General features: G+C 48.5%; 3 protein-coding genes and 1 long non-coding RNA gene across 4 annotated transcripts; 2 read left to right on the forward strand and 2 right to left on the reverse strand.

Annotated features, from left to right (window-relative positions):
• Window positions 1-6,728: 6,728 nt before the first annotated feature.
• Window positions 6,729-8,350, forward strand: LOC123050177 (uncharacterized). The gene is made up of 3 exons (XR_006423723.1): window positions 6,729-7,060; window positions 7,290-7,355; window positions 7,956-8,350. It is a non-coding gene; the product is annotated as an uncharacterized lncRNA (long non-coding RNA).
• A 7,125-nt stretch (window positions 8,351-15,475) lies between these two features.
• LOC123050178 (NDR1/HIN1-like protein 3) lies at window positions 15,476-16,510 on the reverse strand. The gene has a single exon (XM_044473011.1). The coding sequence runs from the start codon at window positions 16,320-16,322 to the stop codon at window positions 15,660-15,662; it is 663 nt and encodes a 220-aa protein (XP_044328946.1). The 5' UTR covers window positions 16,323-16,510; the 3' UTR covers window positions 15,476-15,659.
• Window positions 16,511-18,731: 2,221 nt separating this feature from the next.
• Window positions 18,732-22,084, reverse strand: LOC123054737 (tRNA (guanine(10)-N2)-methyltransferase homolog). Its single transcript, XM_044478573.1, has 6 exons — window positions 21,759-22,084; window positions 21,461-21,672; window positions 20,974-21,291; window positions 20,824-20,898; window positions 20,576-20,650; window positions 18,732-19,515 (listed from the first exon to the last, which is right to left on the reverse strand). Exons 1-6 carry the CDS (start codon window positions 21,958-21,960, stop codon window positions 18,970-18,972), a joined length of 1,428 nt encoding a protein of 475 aa, XP_044334508.1. The 5' UTR covers window positions 21,961-22,084; the 3' UTR covers window positions 18,732-18,969.
• A 2,563-nt stretch (window positions 22,085-24,647) lies between these two features.
• On the forward strand, window positions 24,648-25,720 carry LOC123050179 (uncharacterized). Its single transcript, XM_044473012.1, has one exon. It carries the CDS (start codon window positions 24,858-24,860, stop codon window positions 25,518-25,520), a length of 663 nt encoding a protein of 220 aa, XP_044328947.1. The 5' UTR covers window positions 24,648-24,857; the 3' UTR covers window positions 25,521-25,720.
• The last annotated feature ends 293 nt before the right edge of the window (window positions 25,721-26,013 follow it).

Below are 26,013 nucleotides of genomic sequence, written 5' to 3' on the forward strand. Positions count from 1 at the left end.
AGCACCTACATTTTTCATGTAACATAATCATTTTTCTCTAAAAAAATGCTAAGCACGTCCATAACCACCAAGGTATGAATTAATGCATACATATATACTCATATATATAGTTATATACTATTTGTGAAAAATAATATGTGTTTTGAGTCATAAATTTGAAAATTATTATTGCATCATTCTCAAATTCACGACAACTTTGGTTATTATGGTATATGCCGAAATAATTTGGTATGTACCGAAACCGAACCATATTTTAATTTTATATCGTACTTACTGAAATATTAATACTGTACAGACCGAAAAAAGTATAAACCGACTCATGTAAATCGAATAAGCCGAATGCACAGAGTAACATGCAGGAAAGCTTTGGCCCTGGTCAAAGCCTTGCATGTAAATAAAGTAAGTACAACAGCTGACTGTGTGAGAGTTGTGAAAGAGCTTCAATCTTCGATCCAGCTGGGAGCCTACTACACTCTCCGTTGTTTTTACTCTGCATATAGAAATTGTTGGAAGTCAAATTTCGTAAAGTTTCCCGCAAAAAAAATCATAAAGTTTGACCATGTTTAAATAAAAAATATCAACATTCATCAGAAATTGGCAATAGCTCCTAGGTGCATATGCACCCATTGTCTAAGTACACATTTTGAATAGTTGAAAAATTCCGAACAAAAATCCCGCGTGTATATCCGGACATTCTATGTGCGTGCACAAAGTTTTCGGTAAAATATGAAAAATAAATTCATGAGACATGTAATGATATTAATTTTGTATTGTGAATGTTGATTTTTTTATGAAGTTGGTCAATCCCAATCGCTAAAAGTGATGGTGTTCCCCTGGTTGAATCGGGGTTATTTTTTTAATCGGGACTTGACCTGGTGTGCGACGTGGGCGGCGAGACATGCGGGGGTGTGATGGCCCATAAATATAGGGGATCAATCATAATCCTTTCGATAAGTAAGAGTGTCGAACCCAACTAGGAGCAGAAAGAAAGGATAAGTGGTTTTCAGCAAGGTATTCTTTGCAAGTACTGAAAGCGGCGTAACAAATAGTTTTGTAGTAAGCTAATTCGTAACAAGTAGAAGGTAGAGTAGCAAAGATGCAGCAAAATGGCCCAATCCTTTTTATAGGAAAGGACAAGGCGGAAAGTTCTCTTATAATAAGGAAAGTGTTTTCGAGAACACATGTGAATTCTCATCTAGTTACGTTCATTATATTTAGTTGATTCACATTCGCTACTTTGATAATTTGATATGTGGGTGAATCGATGCTAGGGTGTTTTTCTTATTTGAACAAGCAGCCCTCTTATTATTACCCTCTCTAGTAAGCATGCACAACTATGAATAATGAATTATGATAAATCTAACCATAACATATGAAACGTATGGATCCAAATCAACCCCTTTACGGATTAACGCATACTAGGGTTTAAATTTTTGTCACTCTCACAACCCATCATCTACTTATTACTCCTCAATGCTTCCCCTTAGGCTCAAGTATGGTGAAGTGTTTGTAGTCGACGTTCACATGACACCACTATAAAAAGAACAACATATATATTCTCAAAATATCAAACGAATATTAACTTCACATGATTACTGATAACAAGACTTCTCACATGTCCTCAAAACAAAAGTTACTACTCACAAATCATATTCATGTTCAAGATCAAAGGTGTGTTGGATATGCTTAAGGATCTAAACATATAATCTTCCATCAAATAAACCAACTAGCATCAACTACTAGATGTAATCAACACTACTAGCAACCCACAGGTGCCAAATTGAGGTTTTGAGAAAAAGATTGAATACAAGAGATGAACTATGATTTCAGATGACATAGTGCTGGTGAAGATGTTGATGATTGGTCCTCCCATGATGAGACGATCGTTGATGATGTCGATGGCTTTGATCCCCCCTCCTGGATGGAAGTATCCCCGGCAAAATAGCTCTACCGGAGAGCAGAAGTGCTCCTGCCCAGGTTCCGCCTTGAGATGGCGGCGCTTCATCCCGAAGGTATTCTCTTTTTTTTCAAGGGAAAAAAGGCTTCATATAGCAGAAGGAGCGCACCGGAGCGCTGTTGCGCGACCCACAAGGCATCAGGCATGCCCAGGGGGGTGGATGCGCCCTGTTGCCTTGTGAGCAGCAGGTGGCCCCCCTCTGGTGGTTCTTCGTTCCTGTATTTTTTTACATATTCAATAACAAAATCTTCATGAAATTTCAGGTCATTTGGAGCTTCGTATAATAGCTATCTCTGTTGTAGCTCTTTTAGGTCCAGAATTCCAGCTGCGGTAATTTCCCTCTTCATGTAAGAAAATTAAGAGATAAAAGGCATTAGAATTGCATCATAAAATGAAATAATGACAAAAAAAATATAAATAACAGTAGAAAAACATGATGCAAAATAGACGTATCAGGGTGGTTGGATCAAAGGGAACTGACGGGAGATAATTTGGACCGGGCGATCACAGTCTGACGACTCTGCGGGCGTTCGAAAGTGCTGCAATTTTCAGGTGGTTCGCCATATAGAAAAAACACTCCTTGCCATATATGGTAATCGAACACGCTCAAAAACAAAATAGGAGTAGTAATCTGACTGCCTAATAAGAAAGAAAGAAAATGGAAACTGAATGGGAAATGTCTGTACACGGCGCACCGACCGAAGCTTTGGGCCGGTCTCATGCGTGTCATGTGATGCGTCCAGATCGGACGCTCACTTTTCATCCTCAAACTCTCACACGCGTCCACGCTGACAGGGTCTACCACCGCTTTGGACGCAACGTTATCCCTTCGCTCGCATCGCTTACTTCATTCCCCACCACTCGTTATGTTTCCTTTTTCGCCAACAACCTCCGATCCCTGTTGTCGTGCGGCGGCGACGAACGCGGCGTTGCATTGTGGGCGAATCACCGACGGCGCCGCGACAGAGATGCCATGGCGTGCGTTTTGCTACAACCCCCGTGCGTGCGTTTTGCTGGCGTGACAGAGATACTTTGGGGGCAAACCCTCAGCGGCGGCGCGGCAAAGATGTTGCGATGGAGTCGTGCGGCGATGCGTGAGGGACCAGCCAACACTTTTGTTCAAACCGGCGTAGGTGTTTGCTGCAACCAGCAAGGCTACGAGCTGGAACCAGCTTCCACTTTTGCTGGAACCAGAACGCGCACTCATCGGCGGCTTTACTTTTTGATGGAACATGTGGGTTTTTTTTGTTGGAACCGGCTAGTTCATTTGCTACATTGGATTTTTGTTTGAGTTTGTTGATATGTCTTTTTTGTTGTAACCTTGGTAAATTCTAGTTGGAACCAGCCAATTTTTTTGTTTCAACTGACCACTGAGTCTTTTGCTCGCTAAGATTCCGGCTAGTTCATTTGCTGCATCGAACAATTGTTGGAGTTTGCTGGTGTATCTTTTTTTGCTGGAACCAGGCAATTTTTTTGCTTCAACTGACCGTCGAGATTTTATATTTGCTATGATTTTTTGCTAGGAACACGATGGTGCTAATTGGACGACTGCGGCAGCCGGAGCCGGTGATGCGAGAATTATTGCAACCATGCACCCGAGGGCTGGAACCAGCAGTCGTCAAAGCTACATCTATGGTGACCACGCCGTGTGATCCACCGACAGCCGTGTTGCAATCCCGGCGGCGAAGGGCAGGCCCGTCCTCGACGACCACGTCCACGACGAAGGACAGCCAATTTTTTGCTGGTGCTCGTCGGCCACGTCCACGACGACGAGCAGACGTTACTTGTGGCGAGCGCGGGGAGGGGGGTGGCGCTCTGCCATGTTGAGCACGTGCAGCCTGCGGAAGCAAATTGGGAGGGGATGGCCAGATCCTACGGCTGTACGCGGCCCAATCGGGTGGCTGCAGGGTGACCGGCCCAAATTTGGGCCTGTCGACCGGCGCGTAGTACTCGCCAAGCTGAATCCGATTCTCACTCTGCTAAGGCTGTGTTTGGTTGGACAGATTGTCCCAACTTCTGCTTTTTAGAAGCTAAAAGCTAACCAAAGGGATAAATTATCGAAGTAGCTTCTAATAATCTGTAGCTTTTACGTAGTATAAATTTCACAGCTGAGGTACCCCCAACTTTTACGGCTTCTAAACCAACCACTTTCAGCTGTCCCCATAATAATTGATGGTATTTACCCACCAATGCCACTCCCAAGTCATACCTGTTCAATCTCTTCTTCTCAACTCTCGCAGAAGGCAGGAACGAAGCAACAGATCGATCTAGGGTTGGCCGCCGCCACCGCCCGCCAACGCCGCCGGCTCCGGCGATCCTCCGCCGCCGCCTGCTCCGGCGAACCTCCGCTGCCGCCCGCTCCGTTCCAAGGTAAAATTTCTACAACCTCCTCCCTCCTCCATGCTCCTCCCTCCCCTTGCTGTTCCCGGCGGCCCTGCTCCGGCCGGCCATCCTCGCCGGCGCACCGGCCACTCCTAGTACCCCCAAGTCCCTCCTCCCTCCTCCCTCCTCCACACTTTATCCATCCTTCGTCTATCCTCCTCCCTGCTCGCCCCTTCCGGCCCACCTGTTCCCGGCGGCCTAGGTCCGTCCGCCGGACGGCGGCGCCAGCTCACCGGCCTCAGTCCTCCTAGCCCTCTCCCCAATTCCCTGCTCCTCCCCCTCTCCTTCCTCCTCACCCTCCCTGTTTAGGTTTCCTTTGAATTTTTTGCACAATTTATTTATGTAATGTTTAATTGCTTGTATACATGATATGTACAGAAGCTGAACATGATATACCTATTTTTTTGTGATGTATAAGCTTGCATGACATGCCATCTAAAAAGACAGCAAACAACATTCACAAAAATTTCTTGTACATAGATATTATGTTTGCTACTTGTACATACTATTTGAGTACTTGCTGCTATTATGTAATGCATTATTCTTGATACGTGCTTTTCTCATATTGCTTTATTGAAGTATGACTGAGAAGGCGGTGTGGGATGATGCCCATCTCAAGAAACTCATTGAAATATTGAGAGAAGAGGTTGAAAAGGGGAATAGGCCATTAGGTTATTTAAACAAGAGGGGTTGGGAAAACGTTCACAGCAGCTTTTTCACAGCTCACAGCTCACAGCAGCTTTTAAAGAATCTGCAGCTCAACCAAACACAGCCTAGAGTCTATAATGAGTGTGTGCAGATGAGTAGATGAGGCTAGCTCATGCTGTCCGGCTGCTCCCGCTGTAAATAGAGATGGGCCCCCGTGTCATCCCCCCGTGGGCAACTCGGGCGGCGACGCCCATCTCCTTCCCCTCGCCTCCTCACCACCTTCCCCACCCTCGCCGCCGGCCGGGGCCGTCGGGGCAAAGCCCCTCGCGGTGGCCGGTAGCGGGGCCCTGTTCTTCGCACCTCGGGAGGGCCCGTGCGGGGCGGTCATGTCAGGCGGTCACGAGGACTGGCGGCTCATGGTGGCAGCGTCCTCATCGGGACAACGCGGTGGGGGTGTCCCGTTGTACGCTGGTTGTGTGCCCGCTGCGGCGGCGGGTCCGATCGAAACTGCGGCGGCGGCATGGTGGGCCTGGTCTCCGGTCTGGTCTGATCTGGCCGGTGCGGCCTGTTCCATGCGCGGCGGCGGTGATCGCTGACGGTCCCGTGCACACGATGCTGAATGCAGGGTCCTCGAGCGGATCCGGGGGGAAACTCTACTATTGGCACGTTGCTAAGGTCAGCGATGGCGGCGTTTCTCTGTGTCATCCTCTTCTTGAAGGCATCGTCATGGAGAAGCTCTAGACCCCTATCCGCTACCTTCGAGGGAAACCCTAGATCAGTCGATCGAATAACGGCGACACTCAGGTGCCGTACCCCTCTTGAGGGCGTCATTCTTGGAGGTGTGCATAGGCTCGAGGGACCAGTGGACGGCATCTGCAGTGGAGCGGCGTTCCCGGTGACGCATCGACGTCGTGGAGTCTAGGTGGCGAGGCGCAACAAAGTCTCAGCGACGGATGCGTGATGATGAATGTGTGTAGGGAGGAGACGTTGTCTAGCACCATGGGGGCGTCGACGGCAGGCCGAGCAAGGTCGATGCGTCAGTACCTGTTCTGAAGATGGGTTGATGGAAGACAGCGGCGATGGCCTATGAGAGTGCGTCCGACCGGTTTGTGCCCCAGACCCGGTATGTCGCTTGGTCGGGGCCTTCGACTTTAGATGTTAGGCTAGGTGAGAGGTCTGGGTATTTGACTCACACTTTCTGCATCATTGGATAGAAGTAGCTACAGATATTGCTAAAATGGTGGCTTCAGACATATTAATGTATTATTTTGTAAGGTCTTTCTGAATAATTAATAAAGTGGTTGCATGCATCTCCCAGATGCAGAGAGGTCGGGGTCATCCTTCTTTTCAAAAAAAAAAAGATCATGCTGCCCAGATAGGTCATGCAACGTTTTATTTGTTGTTCATTACATGTGAGGAAAATTACCGGATTAGTTTTCGCCATGCAGTGCTAGGCGTTCAGAACCTTGTAGGTTTAGTGGCCATGTGAGTTATTAAGGACAGTAAAACTGAGACTAAACCGAGCCCTCACAGCGATTTGAGTTTTTGACCGTCCGTTTTCGCGATCTGGCCGTCGGATCTCTGGGTTAAGCCAATCTATCCCGTGTCTGGTAAATAGTGGGCCAGCTGTCTTATGGGCTGCTGCTCCAGAGGCCTAAACGGAGCCCTATGGTTAACTGGGCCCATTCCAGGCTTCGCTAAAGAGGTCCAGTGTTTCGCCTCGCTGAAGCTGAAGCGGGGAGCGACCGCGCCCATCCAGTCCCGATGGGTCGCTCGATTGGATCGACCGGAAGTGCGGGAGGCATCGATGCGCGCGTTGGGATCGACCAGAGGATCTGGCTCCAGCTGATGCGCTCCAGCGCGCGATTGGATGCGAGGTGCGCAAGGGGATCAACGGAGGCGGACAATGCGGGTGAAGAAAGGTGGGGGCGAGGGCGAGGCGGTGGCACGAGCATGGAATCATCTCCTGTCGATTCGAGTTCGTTTGTCGGGATTCCGTAATTAAATCGCAGTTTCTACTACATGCCATTACTGGTAATGGTATGCGCCGCTCGAGTCCTCCAGTAATTGCAGGTCAGTTACATCGTCGATTCATACTCTGTCTTTACTGTACGTGCCTCCATATAATCCGTTCTGCTGCAGTTTGTCCATTCCCCTCCTCAAACATCTTCTCAACGAGCTCCAACTAATTCTACTCGTCTTCCCCGCCGCCTGTCTGACATAGTTCCTTCTCCTTTTCCCCAAACTTATGCATGTCCATTTTCTTACTTGGACTGTTCTTTTTGCTCCCAAATGAATGCAGGTTTTTAAGCTCGTTGGAACTTGCTTACGGTGGGTTTGCTCTTTGCTGGTTCTGCTTGATTGCAAGGTGAAGCACTGCTTTCAAGTTGATGATTTGTGGGCTGAGTGTTAATTTGACTCTTATTAATTTCTATCGGTAAAATCATATGTCAGTACTTGCCTACATGCCCTGAACTCAACGAGGAATATAAAATATGTGTTTGGGAGTCGAAATTTTCATCCTCTCCAACGTAGTTAGAATTAGGTGTGCGTGAGATGTGTTGTTTTTTCATACTCTGAATTATTGGTGAAAGTCAGGTCAGTACCAATCCTATAATTTAGGTGTGTTTCTCTTGGTTCATAGATGTTCAGATATGTGAACTATTGGACTCGATTCTGTTTTTCTGAATGCTGTCTACAAAATTGCATCACTACAGTATTTGACTTCACTATGCATCAGTTTTCAGAAAGACAAGTTACAAATATGACGCGTCTCCATTTCAGTATGAGTTTGAATTTGGATGCACTAAATATTTCTGTATGACTTGTATCACATGAGTAGTTGGCTTACAAGTTATTTAGTGATTACTTTCTGACGGTCAATATAAGTTCACCATTTCTTCATGCTTTTTGTTAAGAATGTTTCTTTCAGACTACTAAGCTGCCTTTTAATAAACTGGTTGTGCAGCATCATGGACTATCCAAATCCAAACATGCACATCTTCAAATGCATTTGGAAACCTGATCTTCTCCTCGATGCACGTCCGCTCCTGTCTCTTCCCCAGCAACCAGTTCATGTGCACTTTCCTGACCTCCACGTCTGCGGTTGTGCTCACGAAGTCTGAATACTAATCTGAAGTATTTGTCTTGTCGTGAGAAACATAGAGAAATGAACAAAATGAGCGGCTCAAGGTGCTGCAGAAACTTATGCAGAGCGGAACCAAGGTGTGATGTTTTAAATCTTAAATTCTTAATCGTTCAAACTCCGACTGGAACAAATTTTGTACTCAATCCAACATCTGGCTGATGCTGACGTGGCTCGAAATTTGTAATGCGTGTGAGACTCTGGACTTCAGGTGGACATTAGCGCGATGAATAAGAAGTTCACTACATCATAGCTACAGATTACATATTACCCTTTCTTACTTAATTAAGAATCTCGTTATCTTTTTCATGACTGCATTTTTTTGTCTTCAGAAAATTTCGTATGCAAATTGCATTTTTACCGTAAAATGAGACAGGCGCGCCAACATGCACTACTTTGAGGAGACACTTCATAGAAATTTTATTTTTTTACGTCATCAATTCCTATCAATATAATGTAAAATTGGATGGGCGCGGCAACGCGCGCCTTCGATGATCTAGTAAACTTTGTGATGAACAAGGTGCTCTGTCCTGTAAAATTATCTCCAAGAACATTTTTATATTTGCCCTCATTTACTATTTTAACAGTCTTGGCCAGAAAATCTTTTTCAACAGCCTTTTTGAATCTCCTTTTCCAACAGCCTTTGTATAAGCGCTCCGCCCTCCCCACCAATATTCTTTACAAAGCTTTGTATAAGGTGTCGGACAATAGGCTAGCAGAAGAAACAGGCCGATATGGGCAATTTGAGCGTTAGAGTATCTCCAGCCGTTTGCCCCCCCCCCCCCCCCCAGGAGGCATTTTTTTTCGCCCCTTGGGGGCCTGCCGGCGAAAATTTTGACCTGAGGGGCGAAAATTTTCCACTCGTTGCATCCCCACGAGCAGTGTTGGACTCCCACGAACAGAGCGGCATTTCGTCGAGCATCTTGCCCGCGGCGGCGTCCGACTACCTCCTCGTCGCGCAGCTAGAGCAGGTCGCGCCCGTCTGGGCCTTGACGTTGACCTTGAGCCCCTTGGCCGCGAGCAGGTCGAGGCGCGCGTTGTGGGCGCCGGTCGTCTTCGCCGCCGCCGGAGACGCGCTGCTCGAGCTCGGCGCGCCCATGCTCCTCGTGTGCGGCCTCGATAGCGCCCCCGTGATCCCGTTCTGCGTGGCCCGCGCCCTCCCTACCCTGCCGTCGCGTTCGACGCCGCCGAGAAGACCTGGGCGCGGTGCTGTGGCACCCCGGACCATGGTGCCGAGCACACCCGTCCGGCTGCTGCTGCCTGTGCATGCCCGGCCACGCAGAGGCGGGCGCGGGCCGTCCCGGCCACACCCAGGCGAGCGCGGGCGAGCTCCGCCCCGGCCACGCCCCGGCGGGCGCGAGCGAGCTCCGCCCCGGCCACGCAGAGGCGGGCGCGGGCGCGGGCCGTCCCGGCCACACCCCGCCCCGGCGACGCGCGGCCGCGCGCTCCTCCTCCGTGAAGGCAAGAAGACACGATGGGCAGCTTGGCCGGCGCGCGACGAGCAGGGCGGCGACGGTGGCGCGCTGTCAATAGGGCGGCGCGACGGAGCTGTGTGAGCAGAGGGCGGCGGAGGAGGTAGAGGCCGGCGTGCGGCGAGGAGGCGGTCGTGACTAGCAGGGGGGGGGGGCGAGTATGTGGGCACGTGGGTGGGGACCGGGAGGAAAAGTATGAAGAGACGAGTGAGAGGCTGACAGTGGGCCATTGACATGCAAAATCTTCTCTCTCCGCCCCCAACAGCCCCCCGATGGCCTGGGATCGCCCTGGTACCGCCGGCTCTGTTTTTTGTCAAATCCGGCATTTTTTAAGGTCGTAGGGGCGCGAGTGGAGAGTTTTTCGCCCGCCGGCGCTGAAAAAGCGCCTCTGGGGGGCTTCTTGGGGAGCCTAGTGGAGATGCTCTTATATGATGTTTGGAGGAGGGTAAAAGAGTAAAATGTCAGTTTGGAGCCAGAAGCTCGATTTTTCAGTTGCGGCTTCTCTAGTGTTTTCTCGGAACGCTCCGAGGAACCGCTGCATGGAGCCGGCCCAAAATTCACCCCTTTGTTTGGGCTCTAGCTTTTTTGAGCTAGAAGTTGTAGAAGCCACTCTTAGGAGCCCAAACAAACACACTTTAAATCTGACCTCTCACTTTGCATATTTGCAAACCCAAAGGCCATTTGCCAAATTTTTAGCAGGTCTTTGTAAAAGTGGTCCCTTTCATATTTTTGTCTCAATGACTACTGGACGCTTGTGTGATATGTACGTGTATGTGTGTTGTGTGTATGTGTGTGATGCATGTGTGCATCATGTGATGCGTGTATGTGTACGTGTGTACGTGTGTTGCGTGTATACGTGTGCGTGAATTGTGCTAGCATACGTATGCTAGTGTGCAATGTGTCAGACAAACTGTTCCCAGATGTCATTGTGTGTTTTGACAGGGACGAACGGGGCTTAGCTCAATACCGCCTCCGGGTTTCCACCTCAGCGTAGCAAACTTGTTTAAACCTAAGAGTTTATGGAAGCAGCGGCTGGGAAGTCGTGGATGCAGACCAGATACACCGACAACGGTGAGAAACTCCGAAGACCACGAAAGCCGACTAAATCTTGATGGATCAACCACCAAACCAAAACCAACCGAATCATGGAAGACCCACCGATGAAGATAAGCACACCATTGGAACGGGGAAAGGGTCGGGATGACATGATTCCTACATTGGGACAATGCCACCCCCTCGTTCGCCTCAAACCAAACACGAAGACTTCCTAAAGAAAACCTGAGACAAATCACCCATGTCGATGCACACCAGATTCAGGTCAGATGTTGAGATCGTTGCCACCGAGGACCATGCACCAACGAGTTCTTCTTTGGTGACCTAGTCAGGACGGGCCGCCATTGAAGTTTGTTGCATTGGATAACCAGTCAGCATCATTTACAGCCTAAGCAACATCATTAGAACGAAAACCACCTTTAATTCTTTGCAAAACCACTCGCGAGTGACATTTATCCGGTTTTGCATAGTTCAACGGGTGATCTATCTGGTTTTAGAGTTCAGGGTGGATTTGATCTATCAGGATGGATTTGCATGATTTCCTCTCTTTTTTTACAGGACGCATCCCTGCGGATTCTTTAGGGTTGTGAAGCGGGTCAATATGGGCCGGCCCACACGAGAGAGCCAGGCCATGGGGAAGGACTTCCCGCTGTCCCGGGCTCCCGGCTAGTCCGTCCAGTCCACTCGCACTCTGCCTACGCCGGTTCGTCCTTCCCCCAGTTCGGAGTATTTAACAAAAAACTACCGCATTTCATGGAAACGTGCCTACAAACTACCACTTTACGATTTTGTCCCGAAAACTACCACTTTTTTCCTAATCCATGACAAAAAACTATCACTTTCGAAAAATGACCAGTTTAGAAGATTTAAACACATTTATGACAAGTGGGGCCCACCCGTCAGGGCTGGCGTGGCAAGAAAGGGGAGGGCAACAGCGGAGCAACGCGGCCGTGGTCAACAGGGCCGCGCACCGCGCCACGCTGCAGGTGGGGGCGGCGCCGGAGACGTCCAGGTGGGGGCGTGGAGCTGTGCGCCGGCGCCGAACGGACGGGAGCATAGCCGACAGAACATCCCGGCGGAGAAACAGGATGAGGATCCCTTCCGGCAAGCGCAGATCGTTGAGGGCGGGGTTCGGTACCAGCAGGATCGCCCCCTCCGCCATCGCCGGCCTGTCCGCCGCCACCTCCAGGATCGCCTCCCGCGGCCGCGGCGGCGACGCCGCCGCGGCGCGCGCCGTGTTCGACGCAATGCCCCGCCGCGATGCCGTCGCGTGGAACGCCATGCTCACCGCCTACGCCCGCGCCAGCTAGCCGCACACGGCCCTCGCGCTCTTCGTCGGCATGGGCACGCCGGACACCTTCTCCCTCACCGCCGCGCTCTCCGCAGCGGCGGCCGTCCGCTCGCCGGGCGCCGGCACGCATCTGCACGCCCGCCTCCTCCGCAACGGCCTGCGCGCCGCTCCCCGTCGGCAACGCGCTCGTCGCCATGTATGCCAGGTGCGCCCGCGCAGACGACGCCGCGCGCGTGCCTTCCGGGAGATGCGCGACCGCAACGCGCTGTCCTGGTGCTCGCTCCTCCACGCCCACGTCGCCTCGGGCCGCATGGCGCTCGTGCGCGAGCTGTTCGACAAAATGTCCGCTGGAAGCATCAGCAGTGTTGTCTGGAACACGCCGCTCACGGTGTTGACTTTCCTGCCACGTCAGCCCTGACGGGTGGCCCCACTTGTCATAAACGTGTCTAAATCTTCTAAACTGTTCATTTTTCAAAAGTGATAGTTTTTTGCAACGATTAGGAAAAAAGTGGTAGTTTTCAAAACAAAATCGTAAAGTGGTAGTTTGTACACACGTTTCCATGAAATGTGGTATTTTTTGGTTAAATACTCCTCAGTTCGAGAGGAGGTTTTCATATCTTCTACAACCACAGCCGATTGTACAAGATATGAATGCTCCAGAAACCTTGGAGGCAATGGCGTGCAGTGAGGGGATTTCCCTGGCTTTGGACCTGAACGTCCAACAAGTGTAGATCTCCACAGACTGTCTTGCAATAGTCAAGCATATTCAGATGACATTTCTGGGCCAGAGCAAGGCTGTTACAGAGGAGATCAAGACGAGGCTGCAGATGCTACCTCATTCAGAAGTTATCCATGAGAAACGGGATTGTAATACTGAAAAGCATATGCTTGCCTACTAGTTTAGCTTGTGGTCGTCAAGACATTATTTGTATTCCGTTGATGTTTTAATTTGAATAAAGCAGCTTAAAAAAAGTTCAAGAGGAGGTTGCCTAAAAAAAAAGTTCGAGAGCTAGGGTTCCTCAAGGCTTGCTACGCCGAGTCAGCTCCGGGGAAGAAGACGACGCGGCTGCCGCAGGAGTGTAGAAGTGCATGCTCTAGCCAATGCAACCAAAAGACCGATCTGATGGAAGAGACTAGGCAATGCATTTTTACTCAACACTCCCCCTCACGTGTGGCTCCCTCAGGCCTCAACGTGGACCGAAAGTGGGCTGCAATTTAATTGCGCCAGCCGGGTCTTGAACTCAAGACCTCTTGGCTCTGATACCATGTAGAAGTGCATGCTCTACCCAATGCAACCAAAAGACCGATCTGATGGAAGAGACTAGGCAATGCATTTTTACTCAACAAGGAGGAGATCGCTTGGATCCTTGACCGTGTGATCCATGTCGATCGTGCCCCTGCTGACTTCAAGGCTCGCAAGCTCCGAAACCCTGACCTGATTCTTTCGCCGGAAGAGGAGATGGATTAGGAGAAGGTGGGATACTATGCTGCTGTACGCGCGTTCTACAGAATTGCAGAGGAATTCTCAAAATTCCAGGCGTGGGTGCGCAGTGAGTACGCCAAGGATGGCTACGTGGAGGTCGATGATGACTTCCTCGCTAAGAGGGCCCGGATATGAGCACTCACGGAGAGGGAAAGGGAGCGTGCACTCAAGACGATCGACTTCTCTGATGAAGACGAAGATCTGAAGAGGCTTGTTACGCCCAGATGGCACTGAGTAGCTAAGAACTGAGCAGTTTGCGATGACACATAAGTTTAGGCTTGTGTTTCTTCTGTCAAAACCTCTGTAGTTTAGAGCCATGGCAATGTGAATTACCTCTGATGCTGTGTCCTACCTTCTGATACAGCAGCCAGCCCTATGTGCGATCTAGAACTTGATCTCATGTAGGTGTGAGGGATACAGACTGTGGAGTTGCAAATTCTTCTCTCTTTTTTCCTAGACTTCCGGGTAGGATAGACTCCCTAGTTTCATTGCCAAAACAGAACATGATCGCCTGTCTAGGCCAGGCACTGGTGAATGCCTTGTTGTACCCCTCTGTCTTTCATGATGATGAGAAATGCGTGTCTGCAGTTTTATCGGCACTGGCAGTCACGTTCAATGTCATGTACTGGCTTGTGACAAGTAATTGGAGATCAAGCTGTTAAAACAAACTTGCATTTTCACCTTCAGTGTTATGTAGTACTCCGTACTTGTTATGATCCATCCGTACTGTATTGTCATCCATGTCAACTGTGCTAAGCTAAGAACTGATGAACGCCTTGTATAATAATTCAGCATGTTTGCAGAAATGTGTTTTTGCAGTTTTATGACTGTTGTGTTCCTTGATTTTCCTTCTTTATCGGTTGTTAGTTTGTCAACCGGCTCTGTTTTCGTTACAAAAACAAAACATGGCCACCAAGTTCCAGGTTGCAGCAGATTTGAGTGCGAAGGCTGGCCGGCTCTGTGGAGAGATGGAGAAGGCATCTAACCGGTTTTTACTTGTCCCCTTCGGCTTTTCCACCGATGAGTTTTGACGAGTTCATGTCTGTAGCCTGCTGGGGTGCACAGCCCGGCTGGGCAGCTTTTGGAGGGCCTGCTTGGGCCATTTGACCAACTCCTAGTGAGTTAACTGGTCTGTGATAACAGAGTGTGTGCCTAATTGTTGCTCTTCTTATTGTTTCCGTTAGAGATTAATCAAAGTGTGCTGACTTTGAGTCAATTTCTGTATGCTTTTAATTGGGGGGAATATTTGATGGCTTCATCCATATAGTTGTCAGTTAAGCCTTATGAGCAATACATTGAATTCTGTTTTTGACAAGCTAGATGAAGCAGAGTTTCTAAACAGACAAGTGGACTGTACATTTGCGTTGTTGCATCTCAAACATACATTAGAAATCTGTTCATGTAATGGTTTGCAGGCATAGTTTAGAAACTAAACTAAGTTTCTTGTCCGTCATGGTGACACTGGTGAAATTATGGATAAATCTGATAAGTCCATACATTGATTTGGGCAATGTTTAGTGGCAGTAATGAGATAAGTACTGAATAGCTGTCATGTTTTCATGGGAAAACAGAACTCTCGATCCTTGTTTTAAGTAAGAGACCCTAACTATCCTAAAGAGATATTGTTGCTGCCTGGAACTTGACTAACAGGACGAAAGACATATTATCATACTAACTTGACTAACAGGCGTAGATTCTATTGCTAGTTCACATGTTCTATCATGACCTGCGTTCATGATTTTTTTTTTCTGAATCCATAAGTGCAGAGTGTTATGGTTAAAAGAGGTATACATGACACTCCGTCTAAATTTGCTTTGCTTTGGACGATGCGCTACATCCATCATTCAGCCTCGAACAGAGGATTGAAATGTTTGCAATTGTTGTTAGGGAGTAGACGTTTGGTTTGAGGACTGCATTAATTAAGTTGGCGTTTATAACAGTAACTGCATAAGTACTTACTTTCTGGCTTGCTTCCTTTGGCAACCAACTGGTAAAAGATCTTAGGAGTGTGTGCTCAGCAAGATAGCCAAGATGGTAGGCCACAAGAACAATCAAGGGATTTTTCATGGATTTTGTTTTGCTGAAACACTAATCTACCTGGAAGAAAATTCAGAAGAAAAGTGCATACCAATGGGGACAATCTACCTGCAGTTAAAATCTACCAACAGAAATCACTGTTTCACTACTGAAGAAAAAACGAGAAAGAAAGACACGAATCGTAGTAATCACTAGCAGTTCTTGTCTGCCGGAGAGAGCTTGCACTTGACCTTCTGGAAGACGACGGCCGGCGTGCCGGGCGGCGCGAGCTGCAGCTTGAGCGGGCACTTGGCCAGGACCTTGCACTTGGTGAAGTGCGCCTGGTACCTGACCTCGCCCGACAGCGCCACCTCCACCTGGAACACCCCCGTCTTGTTCTCCTCCTTGAACTCGGCGACACCGGCGTTGCCGAGCGCAACGTAGGCGCCGTCGGAGCCGGAGACGAGGTGGTACACCTGGGTCTTGCCGGCGGGGTGCGTGGAGCCCTCGTCGGCGAGCCTGACCCGCTCGAAGCGCTGGCCGTCGAAGCTGTAGTCGGCCTCGAGCGGCTCCGTGTTCTTGACGCTCATGGCCCAGTTCTTGTTCCGGACGGTGAGCGTGAGCGAGAGGTTGTAGGCGAAGGCGGTGGCGGGGGACGTGGCCAGCGCGAGCCGCGTGAGGGAGGCGTCGACGACGGCGACCTCGGGGCGGCGGATGAAGCCGTAGGCCGCGAGGAGGACGGCGAAGAGGACGACGCCGGCGAGCACGGCGAGGCAGGCCGCGCAGCAGAGGATGGTCTCGCGCGCGTCGTAGGAGACGCAGGGGCAGCAGCAGTCGCAGAATGCGTCGTAGCAGCCGCAGTCGCTGCAGCACATGGCTGGCTGTGGCTGACCCTGCCGGGATCTTGAGCTGGTTTCTTGGGCTGGCTCTTGAGCTGAGCTAGATCTTGGATGACACTGCCGGACTGACAGGAGGACGAACGCAGGAGGTAGGGGGTGGCGGCTTTTTGGAGTTTCAGCTACCAGTCGATGCGGATTGGGGAATTGCGGATTTACTTTTTCACTCGATGTGAACCTGTCCTGTCACCCTTTGTTGGAATGGAGGTAGGGACCCGATACCTGACAGCGATAGAAATACTGTACTAGCAACGAGTGGAGGACCCATGTCCAGTCAACGGGTCAAGTCGTCGAGCGTATTTGCGGCTAGGAGGCTTCAGCTGGTCCGGGAGAGAGAGGGGCCAAAATCACTGTTTGTTTTAATGTTTATAATCACGAGTTTACCATGAAGTAATTTCGTTTTTAAAGTTTTCATGATCCGACTCTTCAACCTACCGCCGGTCAAGAAGGCGGTATGGTTACCGGGCTTACCGCCATGGTGAGTAGCGATAGCCTCATCCACATTCGGACCATGTCCGCTGATCATTTTGATTCTTTTGACATGGCAGATGTATAACCCTCCGACGTCTTTGGAGGTACCCTTGAGATCCTGCCATCAATATCTTTGGAGGTAGTCTTGAAACCCTACAATCGACGTCTTTGCAAGTAGTCTTGAGACCTGCCGTTGACGCCTTTGAAGTAGTGAGGCAAATCTGTCCACCCCCCCCCCCCCCCCCCCCCCCAACCCACCACTCCTCCAGGAATTTGGCCCAAGCTCTGTCACTGCTTTGAAGGTACCCTCAAGACCCTACCATCAACCAGTGACGGAGCCGGCCAGCTCAAGGAGCCTCGACAAAGCCTATGCGGCTATGCATGGTAACATTGTCGAGCATTTGCTCCACCAATTAACAATACTGACCTTAGTGTCTTTGTATTATTTGATGAAGTATGGCTAGAGCAGCTTAGGCAATCGTTTCGGGTTGCTGGGAGCTAGCTCCGCCCCTGCCCAACACGGTTGGACGTAGCCTTAAGGCCATACCACTGACGTCTTTGGAGGTACCATTTGACCCGTAGCCAATGTGGGCGACAATGGTAGACTTCTGCCATGTTAGCATGGTAAGCAGCTATACGGACCGAACGTCGTCCAAGGGCTACCGCCATTGACCATGGTGGTAGCTCATTAACCCTACCAGCACCGCTTGGCGGTAGAATCGAGGGTCAAATCATGCAAAAAATTCAAAATGGGGTTAGAGCATACTTAACTTTGTTAATAAGGTCAAAATAGTGATTTTGATCCGGGAGAGACTTAGAATTGGTTGTTTTCATCTTGTTTTAGTAGCTACAACTCATGTGAGCTCAAGCTTTTTATCGTACACTTCCATGTGGGCTCAAGCTTATTCTGTAGGGGTGACAGTTCCTTTTCTAATGGAGCGCCAGAACCAGACCCTCCACCCCCCATATGTCTGGGCGGACAGCTTGGACACCTCCCAGTCCCAAAAATGTCATCCAAGCGGACCCCTCAAACCCTGCTGTCCAACACCCCTCGTATCTAGCTCATATGTGGAGCAGGAATGAGGTGGTCTGGACACAACGACCATGTAGGATCTGGCCCACCCCAACCCTACAAAACCACCACCTCGATCAAACCTTAGCCTCTTTTTCTTCCACTTTCCTCACTCTCCTTGTCCGCCCCGCTTTCACTGTTCCCTCCTTGCTCTCCTCCCCTTGTTGTACCATGGTCAGATCGGCAATGACTTCTCGTATGAGGTTGATCCTATCCATTGGAATGCCCTCATGGTGGTCAGATCGGCAACGGCTTCTCGTATGAGGTTGACCCTGTCCACCGGAATGCCCTCATGGCGGATTCAAATGAGGAACTCTCGCTTGGGGTTGCCCTCTACCGTTCGCGAGTGGATAGGGGGAGGCTCCTCCTCCTTCGTGCATTCTCTGGTGCCCTATCGGATGGCTTCCGCGGTCCGGACGGTTGCAGGAGGTTTGCGTGTCCGACTTGGAGATGCCCTAAGTAGTAGCCTGAAAAGAGAAGTAAAAAAAGCTACAACTCGTCATAAAATGAGCTAGCCTCTATCCTGGCATGATATCAAGTTGAGAGTTCATCATACAACACCTTGCACTAATTGGCGCTAGCTTGACCTAGCACAAGCCTAGCTACAGTTTGGTTTCTTTCTTCGGCAACGAAGACCTCGCTGATCCAAGGACTTGCCGTCACAGCCAAGACGCATTCATTGGTTTCATATACCGGATAGCTCAGGTGGCTCAAGCGACTTAAAAACCCTGGAGAAGGATTGTGAAGTCCGTTATGTAAAACTACATTTGTATCATTTTTATCCGAATATAAAGCAGAGCAGTTCATGTTCTAGAAAAAAAGCAGTGGCCCAAGACGCAAACCAGGAAAAACAAGAAAACTACAGTTTATCATCAAACCAGGAAAAACAAGTTAGAAAACTACAGTTCATCATCAAAATGAGCTAGCCTCCCAAGATATCAAGTTGAAGTTCATCATACAGTTCCTTGCACTAATTGGCGCTGGCTTGTAAACCTAGCACAAGCCATACAAGAGCCATTACTGAAAGATACAAACAACAGAAGATCAATAAAATTTGTCATCGATCCCAGAGTGTTTCCATCACTACACGTACTTGCCTCTGTACTTGGGCTTGGAACCTCTATCAGATTCGGGCTTCTTATCATGCTCCGCCGGGCTGAACACGGCGGTGTGCAGGTTGCCTTCCTCCATCCATTTCTGGTGGTTCTCCCTGAACTCCTGGTGCCGCTCCTCGCCCATCCTCTCGACCTCCTCCGTGTAGGGCCCCACCTTCACCATGGTCAGCAGGACCCGGCTGTACCGCAGGCTTAGGATCTGCTCGCAGGAGGACACCAGCTTGAAGCAGGGGTGCTCCGGAAATTTCGCCACACCAGCAGCATCATCCTCCCGCAACATTGGATAGAAGAAGACGAGCCTGCCACCAACCACCAGCATTCTCGCAGCAAGGTGGAGCAGGTCGTGAACACACTCGGCAAGGCTATATGGTGCGGTTGATGGAATGTGGTTCTCTCTCTTCTCGTCCGGAACTGTGTACGGAGGGATGATGCCTTTTAGGAGCTTCCGACCACCCGACTTGCGCCCACCAGCTCGGACGCCATATGGGGGATCGCAAATGATTGCATCAAATATCTGATGGACAAAAGCAGCAGTAGCTTATCATTTCTTGTGACCAAGACAATAGAATTAGACAGTATCAGAGGAGTAGCAGCACGCAGCTTACACAGAAGATAACCTCATAATACTAGCATCTAAGGAAAGATGCAATGTTCAGTTGTAGACCACAATCACAAACAATAGTACAATTATTCTATCACACAATAGTCCAAAGATTTTTTTCACATAGTAATTCAGTTGATACATCTCGCAGTAGTTTATACAGTGTGCTCCAGGTACTGCTTTTAAGGAGTATTAAGCAAGTAATAACCATCAATTATTTTCTCATGGGACTAAAAATCAAATTTCATGGCGAATTTGTTTCAAATTAAAGATGGATATATACCAACGACATGAAGGTAATATAAACATTCAACTATGTGACTGTGAGTATTATGTAAGCACAATTGAAATCACAATCACAAAGCAATGTTAACATAATACAGTTGTTCTATCTCACAATAATCTAAAGATTTTTTCACATAGTAATTCAGTTGATATATCACGCAGTAGTTTATACAGTATGCCCCAGGTACTGCTTTTAAGCATATTTACTAAAAGAGCTAGGCAATTGTGCATTTTGCCACTGCCTTGCACTTTTCTGACCAAGGCGCACACTTATGCGCAATTATGCGCAGATTAAGCTAGGCGTTTTGCTATCACCTAGAGCCTAGGCGTGACTTTTTTAACTATGCTTTTAAGGAGTATTAAGCAAACAATAACCATCAATTAATTTTCTCATGGGACTAAAAAACAAACATTTCATGGTGAATTTGTTACAAATTAAGCTAGATATACCAACCACATGAAAGGTCATATAAGCATTCGACTATGTGACTATGTGAGTATCCTGACATATGTGTCCATGCAAGACTTCAAGCACAACTACAAACATTCAGCAGCATGCATTTGTGCAGAAGGGACAAAGTTGCTGATGCTTTTTTTCATTTCCGACTAGTCATTAATGAACAATTCCAAAACTGCAAGTGATGCACAGAAACATTGCACAAACAACACAAAATGCAGGATAGTGTACCTCCTTCAATCCTGGACGCCAAGGTGGCAGGTTGTTATCTGCTCGCAGCACACACAAAGGCTCTGGCAACTTGTACTGAATAAGATAATATGGTCAATACATTAGATGAATTATAGGTATCCACCAACTCACAAACTAAATAAGAAGATCTACTACTTCAAGATCTAATGATGATGATTCAGACAGTATAGAAGCAAGCATGCAAGAAGCTTCTCTGAACTGAAATTTGGTCAAGTCGACCTAATTACCTGCTCAAAGTTGCTCCAAATGTTGCAATCAGGACCACGACCATCCCGCACAACCCTTATATCAATATCTGCACCCTGAAAGAACTTTATAAGCGAGACATTGACTAGCAAAAGCACAGCTATGTATTTATTTCTGCAATAAGCACAAACCATAGTCATGGCTCCAAAATGTGCAGCGGCGACCAAAATACTCCCAGTGCCAACAAAAGGGTCATACACAAGTTTCCCAGGCCGTGCGAGCCCTTGGTTGGCCATGAGAAACGCCATTTCACAATCCATTGCAGTCGGACCAATGTACTTCCTGCTCTTCAACTGATACGTCGGCAATAGATGCCTGTCTGCTGCTCCAACCTCCCGGCCAAAGAATACCGTCTTCTGGACAACTGGTGGGAGGCCATTTTGTGACCCATAATCATCAGTCTCCAAGACAAAGAACTTGTGTTCGGGCTTCTTCAAATTAACACGGCCCTAAAACAAGAGAAATAACACAGCACCCATCATAAAAAGAAGGAACAATTGGCATCCACAAATGCCTACCTCTGGAATTAATAGTACACAACTACTCCCTCCGTAAACAAATATAAGAGCGTTTAGATCACTAATTAGTACAAGGTAGTAGAAGAATTGTGGCAGTAACCTCGAATGGGATGTAAGTGAACCCCTTTATGATCTCATTCTGCTCTTCGAAGCTGATCACCTTGCCGAAGCTGTCGACGACAATCTTGAACGAACTTTCGGGCGTCAGGTATGGCAGCTTCCTCTCGTCGGGGTACTCCCGTATCGCCTTCTCCAGTTCGTCGTATGTGGCACCCTGTCCCCACAGTTCAAAGATCCCCTTCACGAGCAGGCCTAGAGCATGCAGTGTCCGGCATAAACGCGAGATGCTAGGTACTACAGTATAAATCAAGAAAGGTTGGCGAGGGGAGCTCGCTTACTGCGGTTGGCGATCTGCGCGGCCAGACGCTCGTCGCCGGGGAGGCGGACGAGGTGGAAGGGGGAGTCCTCGTGGTGGTTCTCCGGCATACGCCACTCGACGGCGTCCCCGGCGACGGGCCCACCGAAGAGCTCGGCGAGCGATTGCACTTCCGGCCGCCGGTAGTCCAGGAGCCTGTGGTAGAAGACGCAAAGGTACCACATCTCTCCGCCTCTCCTTTCGAGTACCTCGGGCAGGTCGCCGACGGCGGAGGGCGTGGCGTCTCCGGCGGCGGCGGGTGGAGGGAATCGAAGCTGGGAGCGTCTAGGTATTGGCCGTAGCGAGCTCGATCGCCCGCTCGCCTATAGGGGCTCCTTCACGGGCCGGCCCATTATACAGTGTCACTGTAACTTTGGTTTGGATCTGTGTTTTTTCTGGTTTTATTGCTGGTTTCTGACGTTGGTTTTTGCTAGTTTCTTTAGCGTTCATCACAGTTTATAAATAATATTCATACGTGAAAAAAATATTTCTACAATTCCATAAATCCTCATTTAAAAATTCTTCTGAAATTTAAAAATATGCTCATACAATACACAAAATGTTCATGACATTTAAAAAATGTTCATAATGTGTTTACAAAGTGATCATCGTGTGTTAAAAACAATTCATCATGTATTTATAAAATTTTCGCCATGTATTTAAAAATGCTATATTAAATGTTCATTGTGAATTACATGTTCAATCTGTGTTTAGAAAATTGTTCACCATGTATTTAAAAAATGTTCACCAATTATTTAAATAATGTTGAACGTGTTTTTAGCAAATATTCAACATCTATTCAAAAAATGTTCAATGTGTGTTTAAATATGTTCAACATCTATTCAAACAAATGTTTAACATGTATTAAGAATATACCCGACATGTATTTGTACATATGTCTGCATATATTTGAAAAATAAAGAAACAATATAACCGGAGAAAAGATTAAAACTAAAAAGGAAAATATGATCATAGAAATTAAAAAATAAAAACCTGAAAATACCCAGAAAGAAAACCGAAAAACAGTAAAAAAAAACTAGATGAGACCTTTCAAAAATCACATGCAAGGTTTTCCAAAACCGTAGCGCCTAGAGGTCCTACCACCGGGCCACACCACACTGATGATAGGCGTACATTAGTCAAGGCATATCTTTCGTGGTCGAAGCTATGCGCGAGAAGGAAAAATTGAACAGAAAATCTACCCGGCACACTACAACCCAAACTTGGCGTGTTTGGTATCCTGCATCGTTTTGGGCCTTTGCATGTGTGACTCAACTAGGCTTGGCTGAGCTAATGCAGGCTCAAAACTATATTGTGAACATTGTTAGGTAGCCTGCATTGCATCAGTGGCCAGATTATGACAGTTGTTTGGTGGCCTGCATTTGTGCTTTAGAGGTGACTAGATGCAAGCTGCAGTTGTTTGGATTGTCTACTTTATTGTTCTGATCACCCATTTTCCAAATGTGATCGTCATACCACCCAAATGCAGCACACTTCACAACAGTGATCACATATAAACAACAACAAAATTAACAATACTCCTACACCATTAACACCAATAGTGGGTCAATGGCCGCTGACCATGGCCTAGGTGAGTGAATCGACGTGGAGAATTCTGCGGATGTTGCGAGCTCTGACGGGTCCCTCCCACGCAAGCGGGGTTTGGGGCTTATAAAAGCACTCACCTGATATCTTGTGTATCGCGCTTTCGGACATGCCTACTTCAACGTGAGTTACAGTGCATCACCCTTAGCGTTGAGGGTACACGTTGACGTGAACAACTCAAGTAGTATATATATAGACGAGCTATGTGCGAAGAGAGGATGGGCACACCTCCGGCGATTGATCCAACAGCGGCAGGTGCAGATGGATAGAGTAATCCAACTTCAAGGATTGACGTTGGGCTTGTAGGGAAAATAAGACAATATTTCGGTGGGTGAAACTACATGATCCATGGAAGAGAGTAGAAGATAAAGATTTCGTTGTACGAAACCTCATGATCCATAGAAGAGAGTATAAGATAAGATTTCAGTGTACAAAACCTCCCGATCCACAAGAGGGAAAAAGGAATAACGGTCACCAATGTGAATTTGTATACAAATAAGCTATTCCATACATAATAAAAACACAAGAGAATTTAGACAAGTCTTCATAATAGCTTAAGTGTTTAACTTGGCAACAAGTACACAAACGTCATAATAGCTTAAATGTTTAACTTGGTAACAAGTACACAAACATCATAATAGCTTTAAGTGTTTAACTTAAACAACATACTCGCAAGCTCCACTAAGTTCAACTTACGCACATAAATGAGAACACATAATAATAAGCAGGGACATCTTCACTCTTCAATCTTTACACGCCATTTCTTCATCCTCCTACAAGATGGCAGCAATGAAAGAATTAGTAAAGAACACAAAATTTTAATATTTAAATGAGTTTACACCGATGTAACAATCCAACACTTTCACTTACGGGCAGTGTCATCACAAGACAATCAGAGGTAGGGAACTGAGGAAGACCGACATTTCAAAGGCTGGGTGATGGCGAAAATTATATAGCCGCAATATACTCCCGCACTGACATTTCAAAGACAATCCTCGTCGCCACCGTCACCGGCGCCAGCACAGGCTTGCCCCGACGACCGTCTCAGGTGGCAGCAAGGGAGGAGGGGGAAGGGGAAGGTGGTAGTGGGGGAAACCCTTGTCGTCCCCGAGTCGCCTTGTGGGGCGACACGAGGACATGGGGAGGGAGGGTTGATTAGTTTTTAAGAAAAGTCGCGCACAATTATGCTCGACGACATGACCAGACCCGTTGACTGAACATTGGTCCTCCACTCGTTGCTATGCCCGGCTTTTTTTGCCGTTGCTGTCAGGGATCCACGTTCATATGAAGTGAAAAATAAGACCCAATCCCCCAATCCGCATCGACTGGTAGCTGAAGATCAAAAAAGCCGCCACCCCCTACCTCCTGTGTCAGTCCGGCAGTGTCATCCAAGATCTACTAGCTAGCTTAGCTCAAGAGCCAGTCGAAGATTGGGCTCAAGAAACCAGCTCAAGATCCAGACAGGTCTCAGCCAGCCATGTGCTGCAGCGAGTGCGGCTGCTACGACGCATTCTGCGACCGCTGCTGCCCCTGCGTCTCCTCCGGCGCGCGCGACACCATCCTCTGCTGCGCGTGCTGCCTCGCCGTCCTCGCCGGCGTCGTCCTCCTCGTCGTCCTCCTCGCGGCCTACTGCTTCATCCGCCACGCCGAGGTCGCCGTCGTCGACGCCTCCCTCACGCGCCTCGCGCTGGCCGCGTCCCCCTCCACCGCCTTCGCGTACAACCTCTCGCTCACGCTCACCGTCCGGAACAGGAACTGGGCCATGAGCGTCAGGAACACGGAGCCGCTCGAGGCCGACTACAGCTTCGACGGCCAGCGCTTCGAGCGGGTCAGGCTCGCCGACGAGGGCTCCACGCACCCCGCCCGCAAGACACAGGTGCACCACCTCGTCTCCGGCGCCGACAGCGCCTACGTCGCGCTCGGCAACGCCGGCGTGGCCGAGTTCAAGGAGGAGAACAAGACGGGGGCGTTCCAGGTGGAGGTGGCGCTGTCGGGCGAGGTCAGGTACCAGGCGCACTTCACCAAGTGCAAGTTCCAGGCCAAATGCCCGCTCAAGCTGCAGCTCGCGCCGCCCGGCACGCCGGCCGTCGTCTTCCAGAAGGTCAAGTGCAAGCTCGCTCCGGCGAGCAGGTACTGCTAGTCATTGGTACGATTGGTGGCTAGTGATTTCTGTCGGTAGATTGGGAGGACCAACTGCAGGTAGATTAGATTGTCCCCATCGGTATGCACTTATTTTCTTCTGAAGTTTTCTTGCGGGTAGATCAGTCTTTCAGCAAAATACTTAATTTATGGAGTACTCAAACCTAACATCTAACAGCAATTGCAAACATTTCAATCCTATATTCGACGATGAATGATGGACGTAGCACATCATCCACAGCAAAGCAAATCTAGATGGAGTGTTACCTGTACCTATTTAAACCAGAAAACTCGTGCACTTACGGGTTCCAAGAAAAGAATAATCATGAACGCAGGTTATGATAGAACATGTGAACTAGCAAAAGAATCTAGGCCTGTTAGTCAAGTTATTACTAGTATGATAATATTTCTATTGTAAAAAAAATCATGTACCTAGTCCTGTTAGTCATGTTCCCGGCAGCACCAACAAAGGCAGCAACAATATCTTATCTCTT

This window comes from Triticum aestivum, chromosome 2D (genome assembly GCF_018294505.1).
Source record: "Triticum aestivum cultivar Chinese Spring chromosome 2D, IWGSC CS RefSeq v2.1, whole genome shotgun sequence".
NCBI lineage: Eukaryota > Viridiplantae > Streptophyta > Magnoliopsida > Poales > Poaceae > Triticum > Triticum aestivum.